This window comes from Furipterus horrens, unplaced genomic scaffold (assembly GCF_987537825.1).
Source record: "Furipterus horrens unplaced genomic scaffold, mFurHor1.1.pri manual_scaffold_6, whole genome shotgun sequence".
Classification (NCBI taxonomy): domain Eukaryota; kingdom Metazoa; phylum Chordata; class Mammalia; order Chiroptera; family Furipteridae; genus Furipterus; species Furipterus horrens.
Genome location: NW_028327176.1, coordinates 188832186 through 188852851, shown reverse-complemented (window position 1 = coordinate 188852851; position 20666 = coordinate 188832186). Strand labels below are relative to the sequence as shown.

The 20666-nt window shown below is 52.3% G+C and overlaps 1 protein-coding gene and 1 long non-coding RNA gene across 2 annotated transcripts; one reads left to right on the top strand and one right to left on the bottom strand.

The window, feature by feature from the left end:
* Positions 1–2047: 2047 nt before the first annotated feature.
* Positions 2048–3025, bottom strand: MAS1 (MAS1 proto-oncogene, G protein-coupled receptor). The gene has a single exon (XM_090280708.1). It carries the CDS (start codon positions 3023–3025, stop codon positions 2048–2050), a length of 978 nt encoding a protein of 325 aa, XP_090136834.1.
* Positions 3026–5473: 2448 nt separating this feature from the next.
* Positions 5474–15909, top strand: LOC150008034 (uncharacterized). The gene is made up of 3 exons (XR_016511873.1): positions 5474–5696; positions 14262–14379; positions 14918–15909. It is a non-coding gene; the product is annotated as an uncharacterized LOC150008034 (long non-coding RNA).
* Positions 15910–20666: the final 4757 nt, after the last annotated feature.

The following is a 20666-nucleotide window of genomic DNA, read 5'->3' as shown; positions in this document are numbered from 1 at the left end:
GACTTAGGCATATTGCCTGGACTCGCAGTGGGTATAAATCAGCTAGTCTACTCTCCACATGTGCGTATTTACATTTCCTGTTTTAGGTTTTACCTTAGGCCTTACTTCGGGGGATGCATTTAGGTGAAAAACAGAGAGGATGTGTCCAACACCGAGTCCTTTCTCTTTGCTACTCGTGACTTTTCATATTTATTAACATATTCAAGCTCCCCACTTCGTCTGCAGAAAGGCAATGAGTGGGGGCTTCCCAGCAGTTCACTGTATTTCCCTTGGCCGAAAGCTCCCGGTTTCTAAGAGTCTTTCGTTCCTCTTCGACACCAGGGTCCCTGGAGACAAGATGAGGTGGATCCCATTCTCCCTGACCAAGGGGCGAGCGCAGCTCCTGGGAGGTGCCCAGGCACAGAGGACAGCCACTCTGGTCCCCATGCTCTCTTCCTTCCTGGTGAAGATGCTCTGTTTTTGATCAAAAACAAGATCATTCTAAATGTCATTGCTCCACACCCATCTGGGGCTCCCAAAAGCAAGCTGCCTCATTTCTGAACCCAATGTCGTCACCGCTGCAAAGCCACCTGCCCCCAAGCGGGAGAGACAGGCTCGTCGCCACCGGCCAAGCTGTCCCCATGCTCACAGGAGACTGTTTCTTCCTAAAGGAAGAGGATGGAGAAGAAACAGGGAGCAACAGAGAACTGGTTCATCACGACTTCTCGGGCCCTTCCGAGACCATCAGTTAAAATAAATGACAACAGGCGCGGACATGTCACTCCCCACAGAGCCACGGGAGGCACTGATGTTTTCACAGAGCGCCCGGAAGAGGCCAGAGGAAACTGCCATAGCGATGCAGTCTAGAGGCCATGACGGGCATCCCAGCTAACACCTGGGACAAGAGGCCCAAGACATGGACACAAGTCAGGGCAGGCGAGCAGAAGTCCCGCAAAGTTCCCCCGAGACGTGGCCACACTGTCACCAGCCCCTGCCACTGAGCCTCCTTCCGGAACGGCACCCAGAAAGCGCACTCAGGAGCAGAGGAAGCCCAGAGGAGCAGGAACACGCACCTGGCTGCAGGTGAGATCTCTGTGGCTGTAAGTAAGTAACCTGCCTCTTCGTGGAGGGGTGGGGGGCTTGGGAAGTGCAATCCCCTTCATGAGTCTGGACGTAAGCTCCATTCGTGAAAAGTGACATCAAGCAAAGCACATCCAAACAGACTTCCATGACACCGGCATTCCCACAGAGGGAAGGGAGGCCACGAGCAACCCTCCACTGGCGGCCAAATATTTTTGTTCGCGCCCTGAGATGACGCTCTAACACAGGCTGCTGGATGTTGGCACATCTGTGGCTGTCTTTAATAGCGGCGCTGCCCTGTGAAAGGCTTCCACACTGCAGGCAGAAAGACCTTCATACATCTACATTCAACATTCGAAAACATGTAACATTGGTACATGATAGAGCTATGTGTGAGCTCTACAGAACGGAAGTACGTATTTCTCCTTCCCCTTAAAGGAGAGACTGACATTCATTGAACATTGACAATGGGCCAAGGGGCTGGCCCACCTTATCTTCCCATTTCATCTCCCCGCAAGCCCGGGATGTGTGGACTGTCACTGTCAAACATTTTATAAGTGAGCAAACAAAACTCTGAGAGGTTACACCCCTTGCGTGAGGTCACACGGGCAGCCAATGACAGTCAACCGGAGTCCCAAACCCACGTTCTTCCTGCTACATGACTCCACTTCCTCAAGTTCCAACAAGTATTCTCATTATCTTTTCCTGTGCACGTCTGCAAACCTTCCCTCTAGAATAATTTGTATAGTTTTGGGGAAATGCTGCCGCAAGAGCTGAGGAGGAACGGAAAGAGTTTTTGGATTGGTACCGAAATGATGGAGGATCGTATCTAGGCATTTCCAGGAGATACAGCACAAGAGTACCATCTCATGGTTAGTTCGTATCTCATGCATGTGGGATGGGTGTCCTTCTGCGTCATACGGAGGAGATGCTTTCGCTGTATTTCAAGCACAGACGAGGAATGACCTGCGTCCCACCCTTTCTGTCCTCAGACGACAGTCTCGACGGTGGTGGTGTTGCCATGGTCCTCCTGGCGCCTGGGCTGCGTTTCGTCTTTGAAAGCCCGGGTCAGAACCACCTTCAAGGGCTCCTTGAACCGCTTCTTCCGACTGCTGCCCACAAAGAAGTAAATGACAGGGTTGGCGCTGCTGTTGATGGTGGAGAAGAGCAGGGAAATGTGGTGGAGGCTCCTAAAGGCCGACCAATACTCATAGTACAGCAGGTACAGGAGCCTCATGGGCATGGCGAAAATGAGGAAGATGACGACGGTGACGGTGATGACCATGTACAGCTTCGAGGAATGGGAGGCCCACGTGTTCTTCCGGATCTTGACCGCCAGGATGGTGCTGGACACCACCATCAGTGGAGTGAAGACCAGGAAGCTCAGGATGGCTATAAAGATGATCACCGCCCTGCAGTCACTTTGAGAGTGACTCTGCCCGTCACTGTCAATGCACATGACATATTCCATGGTGGTCACTAAGCAAGAAAGTGCCCACAGAAGGGCACAGACGAAGGCCGACTGGTGCTTGGGGCGGTGGCATCGGTACCAGATGGGGTACAGGACAGACAGGCACCTCTCCACACTGATGGCCGTCAGCAGATAGAGGCCCGTGTTGTAGCCAAACAGGAATGTCACCGATAATGTGACAATCGTGTAGTAGTAGCCAGAAGAGAGCTCATAATCTAAAGCATAGTCGACGGTCAGAATGAAGATGCAGAAGAGCAGAGAGATGTCCGCGATCGACAAGTGGGTGATGTAGACAGTGAAGGGGTGTCTTCTCATCCGGAAGCAGAGGAACCAGAGGAGAGTTCCGTTTTCCACCAAGCCCAGGGGGGCGATGCTCATAATGACCCAGTGCACCACTGGGATTTCCCGCCGTGGGTCCCCAGCAGAGGTGTTCCTGCTGGATGAGGCGTTCGTGGGCCCCTCGGCAACAGATGATGTCACGTTGGACGAACCCATGAGGGGGCCTCAGGTTGGCGCTCTTCCGGCGATTTTCTGTAAATAAGTAAAAAATAAATAAACCCATAAATAATATGGATGAATTGGAGTAAAGGGGGAAATGTCAGCTGTGGACCACAGCCTTCATGTTATAGGCATACAAAGGTTATGATCATACAAATGTTACACGCATGTAATGTTCATACAAAAAAGTATGATAAGCTGTACACTTCTGTCTCTAATGAAGATAAAACTAGACATCTCACCAAGAGAAAACGGGTTTAATCACTGCTTTTGTTCCCCCAATAGCTTTTAATTCTGCATTATTGTTTGCTTATGTCTCAGTGCCAAAGGGACCCAGCAGAGCAAGAGGCTGGGACTCCTGGCTTTCGTCTCTGTCTGGCCTGAGCTTCCTGAGTGGCGTTTGGAAGATGACCTCCCCTCCTGCCCCTCGTGTCCTGGCCCAAGGAACCAAGTTAATTGCATTAAAACGCGATGACAAAACACATGTTTGGGCAGGATTGTTGTCGTTTGTAAGCCACGGAGTGCCATAAGGGGTGTGTAAGTGAGAGGAATAGCTCGCCAAGTTCTGTTCCTTCATGTACTGAACAATTTTGTAAGTGTGAACAATTAGAGACACTTCTTTCCTGCGGTCCCAGTTCTGCGACGGAGCTCAGCGCCGCTCGGACTAGGTGAGCTGTGCAAACCGACACTGTGACAGATGGCGAGCGTAGCAGACGTATGTACATGCCCACGTGGCATGGGCCCAGCAGCGCAGGAACACGCTGTTGACAGACATTAAAGAAAGCACCAACCTGAACCCAAGAAAAATGCTCCATGTTTTCGCCTGCAAAGCAAAGATTCTCAGACATTTTCCCTCACGCTTTCTGAACTGCAGAATAAATATGTGCACAGCCCCCTTTGCAGAATCCTAAACCGGCCGGTTCAGGTGCTCTGTTTTAACTTGGAGCAGGAGTGGTAGACAGGACAGCAGACGGGGTTTTATATACATAAGCCGCTTCCACCGCCAGGGAGAGGCGAAGGGAAGCGGCTGAGAGCATCTCCCTTGTTCCAACTCTACCTTGACCTTGGAGTTTTTTTGAGGTTCTTTTGAAGGGTGCTAAAATACTGTTCTTTGCTTTCTGAACTTTGCCCTTGAAGACCAGGGCCCTTACATGTGCCAATAATTAACCCTTAGGAAGTTGATCGAAACAATATTTGAATTAGCAAATGCCTGCCCTTTGCCCAGAACAGGACATGGATGTGATGACTGGTGGAGTTTGAATGTCTCTGACGACGTTAAGTGTGTCTGGGGGAGACTCGGCAGCACCCCAGCATTGCCAGGTCTCCGAGTTTTCGTCTCAGTATGGCTGTGCCTGACACCTGGCCTCGCCAGGGGGCTGGTGAGAGGGAGAGCTACCTCCCCCTCCCCAGAGTGTGAGCCGGAAGCCCAGAGAGGTCCCTGCCTTCACTGTCCTGAGCGCCCTCCCCCAAACCCTTCCCTCAGCTGTTCTTATGAGATGCTAGAAATTAGTCTCATGGGGGCAGATTCCTCTTCCTTTTCTGATGAGACACAAGAGAGACCCCAGGGCCCTCACAAGCCCACGCACGGACAGAATCCACAGTGCTATGTATGGCATGACTGAGCAGAGGCCAGGCTTGGTGAGGAGTTTGCAGGTAAGACAGCCGTGTCCCCAAATCCACCCATCCAATAATAAGTCGGGGCCAGCTCCCTGCCTGGCACCATTCTAGGTCCTGGGACATGGCAGGCAGTGAGTGGTCAGAGGAGTCTTTGGGCCGTGGGTGGGGGTCTGACTACAGGAAATGAACGGCTGGCAGAGGAGCACAGCCTGGTTAGGACCCTTCAGTCAGGCCTCATCTACGGGCTACGCACCTCCCCTCTCCCCCTGTCACAGCAGACTCCCGGGGGCGGGGGGAGCGACAGGGTGGCCCCTGCACACAGCTCTCCTCCGTGCCAGCCTTGCCGCCTCCAACCAGCCTGGGGAGGCTGATAAGGAAGCGTTATCGTCCCCACGTCATGGAGGAAAAACTAAGGACTCATAAGCAGGTCAAGTTCAGAGCCCCTGGGTGACACACTGCACTGGACCTCACGGCTCATGCCTCACAGTGTCTGGTGCTCCCTGGTCCCCGATCCTGATGCTGATCCCGGACCCAGCCAGGCAGGCAGGAGTCCCGGTCCCACTTCTCACCGAGAACTGAGCTGGTCTCCCACTTAAAGTCTGACGCCATTTGCCCAGCCCAACCCCCTCTCTCTGCAGACAGCTAAATGGAAACCGGAGAGATTCTGAGAGAGGCCAACGTCCACAACTAATTCAGGGAAGCCGCGTAGCTGGGCGCTCCTTCTTACTCTCGGGCGCCTGCCCTCTGCCCTAGTGCCACGTCCTATTTTTAAGACCTGACCTTTTATAGCCTCTCTCCTGCATGTTTTCCAGTCTGGTGAGCCTCTCATGCTTCCTGCTGAAGGAACAGGGGGCATCACATTCCCTGACGGGGAAGGGATTTTTTGTCCCCCCGAAGACTTGCTTGATTTCTAGCTGTGACTTTGAGATTTCTAGTTGTGACCTGGCCAGCGTAGGGCTGGAGTCACCGCGTGCTCTATGCGTTCAAACCCTGCTGCGATTCCACAGCTCTGCTGCACACAAGACTTGCCTCTGAAAAGGTGCTCGCCCCGGTAGGCTCGTCTTACGTTCTGTGCCGCCTTAACACAAGCGGGGGGGGGGGGGGGGCTTTTACTGCTTTACTTTCTAATTATAAAACAATATGTATTCATTGAAGAAAATTTGGAAACTTTCCATTAAAAAATCACACACGAAACCACTACTCAAAATGAACACAATTAAACATTTGGGATGTTGTTTTTTACTCTTTTTTTCTACGGCTCATACACACTCTCTTTACAGACTGAGGTTATGTTTTTATAACCTTTTGGTATCCTGCTGTTTTTCGTTCAGTAGCATGCTGTAAACATGTTCTTTGTCACCTTATGCTTTAAAGACATGGCTTTAAGAGTCACTAGTTGGACGTACCATCATTTATTTTTAATAATCTTCTAGCTTAGACACGCCAGTTGCTTCTGGGTGTTTTATCAGGCACTACGCCTCCTGTACGGTCCTGCCCCGGTCCCTAGAATAAGCCGCTTCTCCAAGGAGCCCTGCTTCCTTTCAGTAGAAAAGGGTATTTAGAAGCCAAGATCTGGGTGCTGGGTGTGCCCACGGCTTTGAGGGTGTCACTGCTCCCAAGCCTTTTCCATGGACGGTCATACATACACACACTGACACCTATATTTCTATATCTTTATATGTATAATTATAATATAAACATAACTCTAGATAACCAGTATATTAGACTTACACCAATATGTTGAGTTCAGTTTTGTTTTCTTCCTCTCCATATTTGTAACTCCCTTCTCTGAGGGTGAGAAGCTTGGATCCCACTCTCCTTAATATATTTAGTTATTTGGTCAGATCGCCTGTGGGTAAACAATCCCCTGTGGTCTGCCACTGCCCACCCCCCACCCGCGCACAGATGTCCTCCTCGCTGGGTTGGGCGCTTACCTCACGGCAGGCCCCCACTGCAGCGCCCTAGGACAGACTCGTCACCCAGCAGGAGCTCTGAACCTGGAGCCAGGTCCCTTCACCTGCCGTGCAGATGGCCTCTTCCCCCTGTCACATCCACACTGCCACCCTCGCCCCAGCCGGGCTGCCCCTGGGCGCGATCCTCACCTGCTCAGGCTGCGACACCTCACGCAGGCCACGGCAGGCAGGGGGCTGGGCAGAGGGTGTACGTGACAGCCGCCCCACGCAGAAACCTAAAGCACGCCAGGCAGTATGGCACCCCCATGCAGAAGAGGCGTCTGAGAAGAAAGGGATGCCGTGGTTCCGGTTACCGTGCGGGGGGGACTGCAAGTCTGCCTGCCCCTGAGGCGGGCTCTGCCCCTCCGGCCTCAGCTCTGTCACTGAGATGCCAGTTTCGTGCGTGTCTGAGGGACTGGGGTGCAGGGGGAGCTAGAGACTGAACAGCACTTAGCCAGTCCCGAGCCTCACGGAAATGCCGAACGGAGATCACGCATCGGCCCGCAGGGGAAACGGGCGCGGTGGCCCCGCAGAGCGCGAGTCCTGGCCGGTCCCGGGCCAACGCTCCCTGCGTCTACCTGTCACAGAACCGCGCGGGATGGGAGGACAGTGGGGCGGACAGAACAGTACAGAGACTCAAGGCAGGCAGGGCTGTGGGGTGTTTCTGTCTCGGCTTTAGTGGGAGAGAGAGTTTTCAGTGCTGCACACTTCCACCTGCTGAAGTTCCCTCTTAGGGATCTGAGAAGCAAACGTTTCTTTCCACGGTCCCACTTAGTTGGCCACAGTCCAGCCATGGTCCTAGGTGCTCAGTCTAGCACATCACTCTGGGACGGAGGAAGGAAGGAAGGTGGGAGGGAGGGAAGGGAGGAAGGAAGGGAGGGAGGAAGGAAGGGAGGAAGGGAGGAAGGAAGGGAGGGAGGAAGGAAGGGAGGAAGGGAGAAAGGAAGGGAGGAAGGAAGGAAGGGAGGAAGGAAGGGAGGAAGGTGGGAGGGAGGAAGGAAGGAACAGAAAAGAGAAAAGCCAACAAAACAAGGGTTCAGGTGGGACCTCTGAAACGGGTCTTGTTCCTAGGCAGCCAGAAAGAGAGGCCTGCACTCGGCGAGGCCTTCCAGGTGCGCAGCCCCAGAGAAAAGGGCAAATTCTCTTCTGCGTGTGTGCGTAGTAACCTGGGCAAACAGAGACCCATCTGGGAGGCGGGGCTTCCATGGCAGGTGAGGGGTCCGACGGGAATGTGCCGGGCGGGTACATCTGTCTGGGTGCAAAACACCCCGTTCCCGTCTTCCTAACAACTGAGCCATCTGCACGGAGCGGCAGAAACTCCTCGCTCCCTTTCCAAGTGTACAGCAGGACCCCCTCAGAGCGCTGGTCTCAAAATGGGGGATGGTCTTGTCCCCTAGGGGACATTGGACACTTCTGGGGATTTGGGTTGTCATAACTGAGAAGAGGGGGCCATCGGCATCTAGTGGATCAAGGCCAGGGATGCTGCTAAACACCCTGCAATGCACAGAACAGCCCCCCACAACAGAGAACTGTCCACCACAAACTGTCACGGTGCCGAGGCTGAGAAAGCTTGGCCTATTTCCTCATTGCTGTGTGCACAGCAGTCCAGCGACACCCACCATTTTCCCCCATTCCCCCAACCCATCTGCCTGGGAAGCACGGCCAAGACACTCACACCAAAAATCAAGACTGAGCAGGAGATTCCTCTTCACAGACACCCGGCCCCCCGAGGACTGCGCACCTGACTTCATAAGCAGCAGAGGCCGGGGCTAACGCGGGCGCCTGCTCAGGAAAGGCAAAGAAGAACCCGCCCAACGTGCCTCTGGTCATGGCCGCTTACTTCTAATCAAGCGATTTCCCCAGAAAAGTCAAATACAGTAACAATCCTTTCAAACCCCAACTCCTTTATAAATAAATTGATCCAAAGACTCTTGCCCCCCGATCGTGAGTCAAAAAAAGAAAAAGCTAACGCAGAACTCTCAACCCTGAAGTTGAAAAACTATGTTTGAGGACAGTTAACCCAACAAAGAAGCACATTTTCCAAAACAAATGCAGGAGGAGACAAAGGTCTTTGCCAACATACACCGAACGGCGAACACGCTGTAAAAACAAGCCGCGCAGAAAGAGTTGCCCAGGCAATAGCTTTTTGAAGAGGGAGAATCTTACTCTGGCTGCCAAGCACAGCTGAACAACGAAAAAGTGGGGTGCAGACTCACTAGCTCCACTGGCTCCGGGAGGGTCGGAGGTGGCAGCAGAAAGGCCGGCCCTTCACATCCCGGGGCGCTGCTGCCCCACAAGCCTGCAGGGTCTCTGGTCCCAGTATCTCCTCCAAGGCTGGCTGCAGCCTCCCTTCTCGGAAATCAGAGCTGCTCCCCCACGGCTGAGATGTGCCAAGCAGATGGTCCCACGCTTATCAGCAGGAGCCCTGTTCAAATAGCGTCATTCAGTGACACACTCGAGTGAAACCCTTCATGGTGCTCCGGAGCGGGAACACACCGGTGATCATGCGAGATGTGACCCCTGGAACCTCCGGGGCCAGAAGGAGGGCGATGAGCCGCAGACGTGCCCTATGGAGGGGCAAAGTCACGTGTCAGAACGATGGCAGCAGCTCAGACTCCTCACTCAGCCTGTAATCAGCCACGTGATCTCTGCCAAGCTCTTTAAGACTCAGTTTTGTCACCTGCAAAGTGGAGCTAATCAGAACAGTGCAAAAAGTAGCTCTGGTTCGGTAGGATGTAGGTACACACCTGCACAGTGAGGGACAGTGCTCAGCGATTAAGCGTCCTTTCCCTTCCTACAACCCATTTTCAGGGTCCAGCGTGTAAGTACAATGTGCTGTGATGGAGGAGAGAGAAAGCCCGAGGGGCTTCCGAGGGCGAGGGGCACGCCCAGGTGGCCCTCAGCCGGCTCAGAGGCCATGGCCGGGAGCCGCAGGTTCCGGTCGCGGCAGCTTCTGGCCCACGCAGCGCAGTTCCTTCCCCTGGCTCCTGTCCCCTTTCCCACAGGCCCCACATAAAGGCGCAGAGGCCATGCAGGAGAATTCGGGGTGGTGGGACGAGCCAAGCCCTGCAGGGAGGACCCGCCCACCCCACCGCCTCACATGCAGTGGCATTTCCTCCTTTTCCAAGGTATGGCTTCGCGGTCACTGTGTCAACCCAGCCCCGGACCCCTGAGACCAGTGAGATCCATACAGGGTGGGAAGGCGAGGTCCGATTCCGTGGGAAAGCAGACTCGGGAACCCCGCTCGGAAGTTTTCCTCAGGCTGTTTTCCTAAGCAGTGAGAGCCCAGGCCAGACGGGCTGCTCCTGGGGGAAGCCGACCTGCACTCCGTCCTCCGTGGGGAAGAACGGGGAGAAAGGGGATGTCCCCTAAATCCACAGGCGGCACGAGGTGAGAGTTGGGGCATCTACTGGATAGGACAGGCAGGTGACCTCTGTCCCGCGGAGGAGCTGCGAGAGCATTTCGTTACCTGGGTGTGAAGTTCCAAGGGAGGAAAAGGTCAGCCTCCTGAAGAAGTTTACTGTCCCCAGAGGACAATGGGAGACTGAAAAGAAAACCGGGACCACGGGAGGCAGAAAGGAAGGCGTGCTCCGTGGAAAGGGGACCAGACACACGGAGGGAAGTGCCACAGGAGAGAAGGAACAGGTTGTCTGAGACAGTTCCCAAGTCACGGTTGGGAAGGAAGAGACCCCTGGGGGAAGGAGGAATGAGGGGGGGCGGGGGGACAGAAGGACCTGCTTGTCTCTTCTGCTCACACGTGCTGCGTCTCAGAAGCTCAGGGGCTGTCTGGATTTTATGAACATTCACGCTGTCCCTGTGGGGACTGGGAAACCCAGAGCAGAGTGACCAACTGGAAGGAAGACTCCAACGTCACTATTTAAATCAACGGGACACAGGACATCACCAGTTTGCTTTTTCCAGCTCCGACCAGACACAGAAGTCTGTGCACACTGGCCGAACCCAAGCTGCCAGATTTGGAAATTGATGAAAGTCACAAGGAGGTGAATGAGGAAGGAGCCACCAGGCTGGAGGGGCCGGGGGTCCTACAGGCAGAGGGCGTGCGGCCTGGGCATGGCGGGGAGCCTGGCAGAGCCGCGCTCTCTTCCTCCAGATGGAGTGGGTGGGAGAAGGCACCCATTGTTTGGTGACGAATGCGCCACTAACAAAAGCAGGAAGGCTTGCAGCGGGAGCGGGAGCTTCATCTGTGGTAATGATTTGCATTTAGGGAAAATACAGCAACTCTCTGTAAAAATAAAACTGCTCGCACTTGAGCCACAAATAGGCTGGCTATTTCTGTGCCTGGCTTGTCTTTGTGAGCAGTGCTCCTCCTCCCTTTGAGAGGCAAAGGGGGGTGTTGGGGGGAGGGAGGCGCACGGAGAAAGGAGAACGGAGAACGGGTGGCAGGGCCCGCGGAGCCTGGGGAAGTGACGTGGGTGCTTCTCGGAGGCCCCCGTGGAAGGAGGTTCTAGCTTCACCTCCACAAGCCGAGTCGCACCTTCTGAAGTTTCCTAAAGAAACAACATCCCTCTTTCTGCCCTCAAACGACAGGGAAAGATGGAGTAGAGGCTTGAGGAAGGACTTGGACAGGCAAAGAAAGTAGAATTTTAGTAACCCAGAAGGCCAGGGAACCCACCTCTAAACGATTGAGCCTGGAAGCGGTAGGGCCCGGACGTAGACCCACAAGTAATAAAATTCTTTTCTCCCATCAGAATGTCACTCTTGGGTCCCAAACCCTCTCGATGCCGTGGGTGCTTGCTCAGGGCTGACCCCAGGGGGGCCCAGGGAATTCCACTCACAGCCTAGAATGTATCCTCATCTGGAAGGAACGCTGCTCTGCCCTAGAGGCTGAGCCTCGGGTCATGGCGAGAAAGCCGGTGAGCGCCTCACCGAGCCCAGCACCGCCCTAGGGGTCAGAAAGGGAGAATGAGGACAGCCAGGAGGGAACAGCCATGTGCGCAGCCACGGGGAGATGCCAGGCTCCAGCGTCAGGGCTGAGACACAGCAAGTCCCCGGGATGGCAGACAACTAAGTACAAATTGTCTTGGTTCACCATTTGGAAGCAGAGCGACTTGACTTGCGGTACACCAGACATTCGGGCGTGCACATTTGACTGGCGTGATGAGGGACTCTTGACCCCATCCGTTTGATCGACAGGACCTCAGAGCAGGGCTCTCCCACCCTCTGCCCTCCATCCTGCAAGAGAGACTTCAGATCTCACTGGTCAGATAAGACTCCCGGAGAAAACCCTGCGAGCAGAACTCTCCCAGGCTGATCCGCATCCCATCAGCCTTGGGGAATCTTGTCCAGGCTTCCCCTACCCTACCTTGTCCTGGGATGGGTTGAGTGATGATCTTCACGTTTCTGTGCACTTTTCTCAAACAACAAATCTTAAAGAGAAATGTCATTTTCTCCCCAATGTCCTGCAACTAGACAGGACGGCCTGGTGGGGCAGAGCCCAAGGCAGGTAACACAATGGGGCGGAGCAAATCTGCGAGAAAGTTAAGGGAGCAGACGGACTCCTGGCTAAACCCTGGGAAGGGTCCAAAACAGATTGGGGCTACAGATTAGACCCAGCTGTGGAGGGCTGGGTCCCTAGTCTTGAGCAACCCTCTCCCCCCTGTATTTGGAAGCTGCCAGAAAGGAGACTCTTCCTGCCTTTGCAGAGTGATGAGGAGAATGTGAAATGACCCCAAATGAGGCCAGCAGTCCTTCATCAAAGACAACTCTCCGCGCCAAGGGGCGGGGGAGGACACGTGCTGTGGGGGGCATTCGGACAGACACAGGTATCGGGCAGGCCCCTTAATGTTAATACCTGCAAGGTCTCCTTCGCCTGGGAATCAGCGCCTCGGTGGCTGCACAGATCTTTGCCCTCTGGACTCCTTACCTAGATGGTCATCACGTGCTCTTGCTTGTCCAAACACCATGAAAACATCCAGTTGTGAGAAAGAATATTTTTGGAGCACAGCCTTGGGACATGGAGCCTGTCCATTCCTCTGGATGTTCTAAACATCACCCCGGGGTCAGCGCTGCATACTTGGCCCGCGTCGCGTTGGCCCTCCATACACTGTAATTTCTAAGGCACCCTTTGGAGATATTCATCAGCAAGCATTTAGAGGCTCTGAAAACAGAGACATGAAGAGGTCAGCGCTGTGTTCACGCAGGAACGGGCTCCCACCCTTCCCATGGTGCCCACCGAGTCCCTCTCGGGGTGGCAGCAGTGGGGTGCTCGGGTCAAAAGAGCTCCCAAAGTGTGTAATTGTTCCTCTCGTTCGTTTCTTCTCCTGCTAGGAAGCCTGAAGACACATACTTAACCTGCCTTTGGAAATGGACCACATGGCTGCTTAAAAGAAAAATGTTTGAAATTACTGATTTAGTCTGAGGCCAGATCTGGGCTCCATTAAACTTGTACTCATTGTCCTTTTTCAGCCGATAACTGTGGATTTTGGAAAAAATGTTTTCACCTACTGTATCCTCACGGCGACTGAAAAAATAAGTCACCTGCAAAGGAAAGCAATTTACACATGGGGACTCCCACAATTAGCAGGGACTCCGGATCCGTGCAGACAGTTCACTAAAGTGTCTAATAGCACCCGTTAGAACGTATGAGGGGGGACCCAGGAAAACCTGGAATCTATTTATGAAAAACTGTGTGTTTATTCTTACATGTTCAAACTTCAGTCACCTTCAGAGCCCTCCTCATTTGATGCAATACACATGTCAAGATGGTTTTTCCTGCTGCTCAGAGCAGTTTTTGAGCAGGTTGATTTTGATGCCTTTTAGTGCTTCTGCTGGTTTGTTTTTTGTTTCACCCCTTCCAACTGGCAAAACATTTCCTTTGAGATGGGGTGAATGGGGGGGAGCACAGGGATCATGACAATTTTGGTCAAAAACTACTGAACACTCAGCACAGTGTGGGCAGCTACGTTATAAATCATCCATCATGAAACGGGCTAAAGTCCTCAAAAAAAAATTCACTGAAGCCGAACGCAACCTCTCACAACGACGCCAGCTGGAATACTGATACAGATGGGCTCCTGGAACACTCACCTAGTGGGGGAAGCCTGTACTACAAGGGGCCCACGCTCCAGAAGATAATTATGGGCTTTTAGGGTCCCCCTCATATTACTAGAATTACGTGTTCATGTGTGTTTTCCCCACAAAACTTAGCTCTCTGAAGCAGAGCGATGCCTCACGCATTCAGCCCTGGCCGAGTGAAAGCATAAGCTGGATAAATCATCCACGTTTAGAATCAGTACCACGATTTTCAATATTGGTTCTGTCATGCTTGTTTCTTCAGTGTTAGTCTGATTTCTCCTGTTAAAATGAAAGTCCCTTGGGGCGAGAACTGCATCTGTACTCGCCGCGTGGCCTCGTGTGGTACTGGGGCCACGGGGCCTGAACACTGATGGATGGTCTGATGCACGCGCCACAGGACAGGAAGCCTACAGAGCCCCAGCCTGGCATTGTGCGGAACCTGCCTGTCCCTACTGACCCGAACCCTAGCCTGCATGAAACATGACACCAAACTGATGTCTCGTCATTGTTTGGGGTGTGTGGGGGACTCCTTTGTTATCGCTGCCTGTCATATCTTAGAAGGTAAGGGCTTGTTAGCTCTCTTTTGTAAAACCAGAGTGTCTTACCACGGCCCTGTATATCCTTTCTAGGTTATTTTGGTGGCAGATGACAAAGGTGAAAGTGTACCCAACTGGCTTTGCTTCGGTTGTCTGAAAGCAACCTGTACACCCCCCAACCGGCGAAACCCACCTACAGGGCTCATTTTTGGTAAGTCAGGTCCATGTGTTGCCCCAAGGATGGAGGGACAGTCAGCAGCTGTAGCCCAGAAAACCATCGTGAGGTTTCTGGCTGCCGTGCCTGTGTTAGAGCTGCCTGGCCTAGTGACCAAAGTTTTATCTGGCAAAACCAAAACTGCTCAGCCTGCGGTGGCGTAAATAAGGAGACATAAATAAAACCAGCCTTCTTAGTTTTGCCCCGCTCGGAGCCATTGCTCAGGGTGAGGACAGCACAGACAAGTTGCAGGGGTTCGGACAAGGCCACATGGCATGTGGCTGCTGTCCCGCCATCCCACAGCCACCATGTGGCAAAGGGGAGCCAGGCCAGCAGGACAGGGTAAGCCCGCCATGCTCTTGTTCTTCTCAGAGCATGTGCTAGAGAAGGAGGTTGCACTATTGGCCAAAGGAGTGCTGAGCAAGTGGCATTGTCCCCTCTTGGACCCCTTCCTGACACCCAGCACCACAACATGGTGAAATGGGTCACCCTGTACTTATGAATACCTAATGTTCTGCCCCTTACAGTATAACAGGTGCAGCAGCTCCACCTAAGACACAGAGGCAAACAAACACAGGAGCCTGTCAAGAAGAGGAGAGAGAGAAGTATGGCCCAAAGTGGGGAATGGATCAAGGTTCCAGTGGGAGAGCTAAGTGATGAGGAGATGGCCAACCTCACAGATGAGGAGATACACAACCTCAAAGACACAGAGTTCAAAACACTGGTGATAAAGATGCTCACAGACTTGACAGATATGCTTAACTATGGCAGACATGTAAGGGAAGAAGTGAAGGCTATGCTAAATGAAATGAAGGAAAATCCACACAAAACCAATGGTGATGGGAAAGACATCAGGGTTCAAATCAATGATTTGAAATAAAAGGAAGAAAAAACAGTCAACCAGTACAGAATGAGGAAACAAGAATTGAGGAATATTTGGAACAACTTTAAACGTGCCAACATCTGAATCATAGGGGTGCCAGAAGGAGAAGCGGAAGAACAAGAAATCAAAAGATTATTTGAAAAAATAATGAAGGAAAATTTCCCAAATTTGGTGAAGGAAATAGACATACAAGTCCAGGAAGCACAGAGTCTCAAAGAAGGTAGACCCAAGAAGGACCACATCAAGACACATCATAAGTAAAATGCCAAAGGTTCAAGATAAAGAGAAAATCTTAAAAGCAGCAAGAGAGAAGCAGAGCGTTACCTACAAAGGGGTGCCTATAAGACTATCAGCTGATTTCTGAAAAGAAACTTTGCAAGCAAGAAGGGTCTGGCAAGAAGTATTCAAGGGGATGAAAAGCAAGGACCTACAACCAAGACTACTCTATCCAGCAAAGCTATCATTTAGAATGGAAGGGCAGATGAAGTGCTTCCCAGACAAGGTAAAGCTAAAAGAGTTCATTATCACCAAGCCACTATTATATGAAATGTTAAAGGGACTTATTTAAGAAAAAGATCAACACTATGAACATTAAAATGACAATAAACTCACAACTATCAATAACTGAATCTAAAAAATAAAAACAAAAACAAACTAAGCAAACAACCAGAACAGGAACAGAATCATAAGTGTGGGGATCATTTGGAGAGTTGTCAGCTGGGAGGGGGGAGGGGGAGAAATGGGGAAATGGTGCAGGGAGTAACAAGCATAATTGGTTGGTACAAAATAGACAGGGGGATGTTAAGAATAATATAGGAAAGGGTGAAGCCAAAGAACTTATATGCACGACCCATGGATATGAACTAGGGGAGTGGGATTGCTGGGGGAAAGGGGATACTGGGCAGAGGGGAGCAAAGGGGAAAAATTGGGACTACTGTAACAACATAATCAATAAAATATACTTTAGAAAAAGAGTAGGAAATCTAATTTGACATAGGTTTCAAGTCTTGCGCTCAAACAGACTGATACACAAAACCTTCTCATTGGAGGGCATTTTATTATGTAGGTAATTTCTTATGTTAAAACATACATACCCTGTCCTGACCAGTGTGGTTCAGTTGGTTGGGTGTCATCCCACAAAGCTAAGGGTCGCCGGTTTGGTTCCTGGTCAGGGCACATGCCTGGGTTGCAGGTTCGATCCCCGGTCTGGGTGTGTATGAGAGGTGGCCGATCAATGTTTTTCTCTCACGTTGATGTTTCTCTCCCTCTCTTTCTCCCTCCCTTCCCCTCTCTCTGAAAATAAAGTTAAAAAAAAAAACCCTGAAATGTACCTTTTTAAACATTTCTGAGTGTGCCATGCGGGGTGCGCAGCACGGTCATGACCTTGTGCACAACCATCTCTGCCATTCTCCGTGACGCTCTCACCTTCCCAGGCCGAACTCCACGCCGCGAAACACTGCCCCCCTCCCCCCCGCCCAGCAGCCTCGACTCTGCTTTCTGTCTCTCCGAGTCTGACTGCTCTGGGGACCTCCTGTAAGTGGAATCAGATAGTAGTTGTCCTTCTGTGTCTGGCTTATTCCACGCAGCGGGATGTCTTCAAGGTTCATCCGTGGGGCAGCCTGCGTCAGAATCTCATCCCTTTCGAAGGCTGCATAAAATTCTGTGGTAGTGAATGGGACGTGTGTGTGATATTTATTTATCCGCTGATGGGTACGGGGGTCGTTGGAGGATATCATGTGTAAGAGTGCGCGCTTGGGGGACATGCTTACAGACCAAGCCCACACGTCTTTCTTGCGACGCAGTGTTCGGGAACCCTTGGAATCAACAATCGAATACACTTTCCCTAAAACAACCCAGAAGGTACTTTGCAGGTAGTCCCGGCCCGAAGCTCCATCTGTGCCAAGGGACGTGGACCAGCTGGGGTCTCACTGCGAACAGCAGAAACAGACGCTGGCTGATCTGAGTAGAAAGGGGATTTATTAAAAGGACATTAGCTACTTCCCAGACGCTCCAGGAGGACAGAAAAATCCAGGCTAACTTAGACGGCCACAAACAACGGCACTACGCTAAAACCGTGCGGCAGAATCAGCTCCTAGAGGCTGCCGCCGCCTCTGCCAAGCCAGGGGCCCCGGGCGACTGAGTTGCTCCCTCCCTGCTGCTGGCACGCAGTCCAAGTCCTGCTGTCCTGGGCGCTTGGTCTCCTCATCCCCACCAGAGAGGATTCTCGGGGTGCCGACGCCAGGTGCCCTCAGGAAGGGATCTGGGAGGGCGAGTCTCTCCTAAATGAGGAGTCCTCCACCCCTGGTGGCAAGGGGCCTGGATCCTGAGGGCCCAAAGGAGAGACAAAGATCGAGGTCAGTCAGGTGTCAATGGCTTTGGCCCTTCTCAGGGTCACCAAGTGTCAGAGCTGACTCAATGGCAAGGACACACTCACCAGCCCAACACCGTCCTCATCACAGAAGCAGGGGTCCCTAACCGAGGCCCATGCTTGAGAGCCCCTCGGGGCCCACCTCCATCACAAAATGGACAGACTGAAGGACTGGTCCATGGTCCACACCCTGATCCATGCGGGACAGATGTCCCCTGGCCCCTCCGCCCAGGGTCCCAGGCGGGAAGCAGATTGGGGCCACCTCTCCTGGAGTTCTCACCCCCTGGGGTTTGAGCAAGGTGTCACGTGTCCCCACCTCCCTCCCTCGGTCCCACGTCCAGCTCCCATAGGGACTCCACAGCCGGCATTTGCCCCTCACTGTCCTCGGTCTGTTCTGAAATGGACCCCGGAGGCTCCAGTCCTCCAGACGCACGTGGCCACCTCCAAGTCCCCAGGAAGCTTCTTCGTGGCTTCAGGGGTCATTTTTAAACTGAAACTACGTCCCAGGCCTGGGGAAGGGAGGCAGGGTGACGAGCTCTCCCAAGGACAAAAATGCATCAAACTTAGTCCAAACACCGGCATCCACGCCTCACATTTGGGGAGAATGGAGTTTTAAGTGACCGGAGCCCCCCCCATCCCTTGGACAAGAAGCTCTTTGGGTTTCCTGTTTTTTGGTGCCATCAAGTGGTGATTTAGGTTTTCACACAATGGAAAACATTCTACCAATTATTTTTTAAATTTATATTTTTTGATTATGCTATTACAGTTGTCCTGATTTTCCCCCTTTGTCCCCCTCCGCCCAGCACCCCCTCAGGCAGTCCCCCCACCATTGGTCATGTCCCTGGGTCATGCGTGCAAGTTCTTTGGCTGCTCCAATTTCCTGTGCTGTACTGTACATCCCCGTGGTTATTCTGTAACTACCTATTTGTACTTCTTAGTCCCCTCCCCTCCTCCCCCACACCCCCTCCATCGGGCTCCCATCAAAACACTCTCCGTATCCATGATTCTGTCTCTGTTCTTCCTGTTTGCTTAGTTTGATTTTTAGATCTAATTGTTGACAGATTTGTATTTTTTCCATTTTATTGTTCATAGTTTTAATCTTTCTCTTAAACAAGTCCCTGTAACATTTCATATAATAACGGTGTGGCGATGATGAGCTCCTTTAGTTTTTTTTGTTTTTTTTTTTTGTCTGAGAACCTCTTTATCTGTCCTTTCATTCTAAATGGCGCACGCAATCTTGGCGTTGGGGTCCCCGCTTTTCATGACTTTGAACATTTCTTGTCAATTCCTTTTAGCCTGCATACTTTTGTGAAATCAGCTGATGATTACGTTGTATTTTTATCTCTTGAATTGTTACTTTAGGGGAACTCCCTCCCCCCCAAAAACCAGGGAAGGCTCCTTTACCTTGGCATACCACCAATTTAGTTCGATAGGCTGTTTGAAAGTCAGTGAGAGAGAAACTCAGTCCCTTGGAGGCAGTGCTCAAACGGATATTTTTTAATCCTCACCTGAGAACATGCTTATTGATTTTACAGAGAGGGAAAGGGAGGGAGAGAAACATCGATCGGTTGCTTCTCATATGTGCCCCAGCCTGGAGAATGAACTTACAACCCACACCTGTGCCTGCCCCGACTGGGAATCGAACCTGCAACCTTTCGGTTTACAGGACGATGCTCCAACGGCCTGAGCCACACTGGCCAGGGCTCAGAGGGATTTTGATGCATTCCCTCCGTCTCCTCCTCGGTACTCAGACCTCACCGCACTGCTCCTTGAACTGTCCCAAAGGTCCAAGCAGGTACTGGAACGCTGCCCATCTCCCCAGATTGGACTAAGGTGGACCCAGCCACGGCTCTCCTCCCAGCAGGCGACCTGACCCCTCTTTTATGCCCCAACATGAGTGACAAAGATGGCATCTAATTACAATGTCCCTTTCTCCCTCTGGGAGAACTGAGAGGTGGCTTGTTCTATATCGCTTCAGAGACCTGACGAAATGGCAAGCGTGGTCACCACGTAAAGAAAACTAAATGCTACAGACCAGCGTACATTCCTGGCCCGTTCCGTCTTGTTTGGGAGCGCCCAGGGGAGACCTTGGGGGCGGGCACAGCCAGGCCTCCGGCCCCGCTCTCCGGGAGGGTGCAGAACAGCGGAGGAAGGACTCTCCAGGCCTGTGAAGGCCCAGCCTGCTTCTGGCCAGGGTCCCTGGACTATCTTCGTAGCTGAAAAGATCGGAACGGGCCGGGAGGCTGCCAGAGGTCCTGAGCCTGGGTGGCCTGGTGACCAACAAATGCAGGACAAACGCTGATTGACAGTTTCACACATGCAGCATAAACCTTTCGTCAGTGCGTTTCTCAGGCAGAAAACACAAAAGCAGAGAATCTGGTTTAAAACAAGGGACGGCAACCCTAAAGGTGAGACCGCCCGCATCCTCTGGGAGCAGGAGGTGGGTCTCGGGCCCTTCCGCGAACATGAGACAGGGTGCTGGTGGTCCCCGCCCTCCCTTCCCCAGCCACCCCGCGCCTCTCTTCCGCCCAGACCAGTGGCAACGTGAGCCCTGCGAGGAGTTGGGAGGGGCAGCCAGGGAAGCCCTGGAGAGATGCGGGTGCAGGGATTATCCACTGTATTTATGTATTTATCTTCTATGTTGCTTGTTTTTCCCTTAATTACACAAAACATTTAAGGTGACTTAAATGCTTACAATAAGTTATGCAGATGAAATTGAGACCTTATAATATGGTAAACAATACCTGATTACACCTCGACTCTAATTTTGTCATTGTTTCTAAAGTAAATGTTGGCGTTTTACGGTGGGAAACACGGCTCAAAGGCACCGCCCACGCACGTGGACACCCGGCTGCCCTTCCTTCCTCCCCCAGAAGTAACACAGCCTTCTCTTCCTTTGGCAGCCGGCTCCGATGCTGACGGGCTGCCCAGGAGACGCACCGGGACATCACACTCCCAGAGGTGGGGACTTCTCCCCAGTCACTGGTGGAAAAGTTTTGGTCACAAAGGGACAGATCCAAGGATTTCTTTTTT

Bases quoted from the DNA above. Each gene is read 5' to 3' on its own strand.
- MAS1 (XM_090280708.1), bottom strand. From the start codon at position 3,025: ATGGGTTCGTCCAACGTGACATCATCTGTTGCCGAGGGGCCCACGAAC.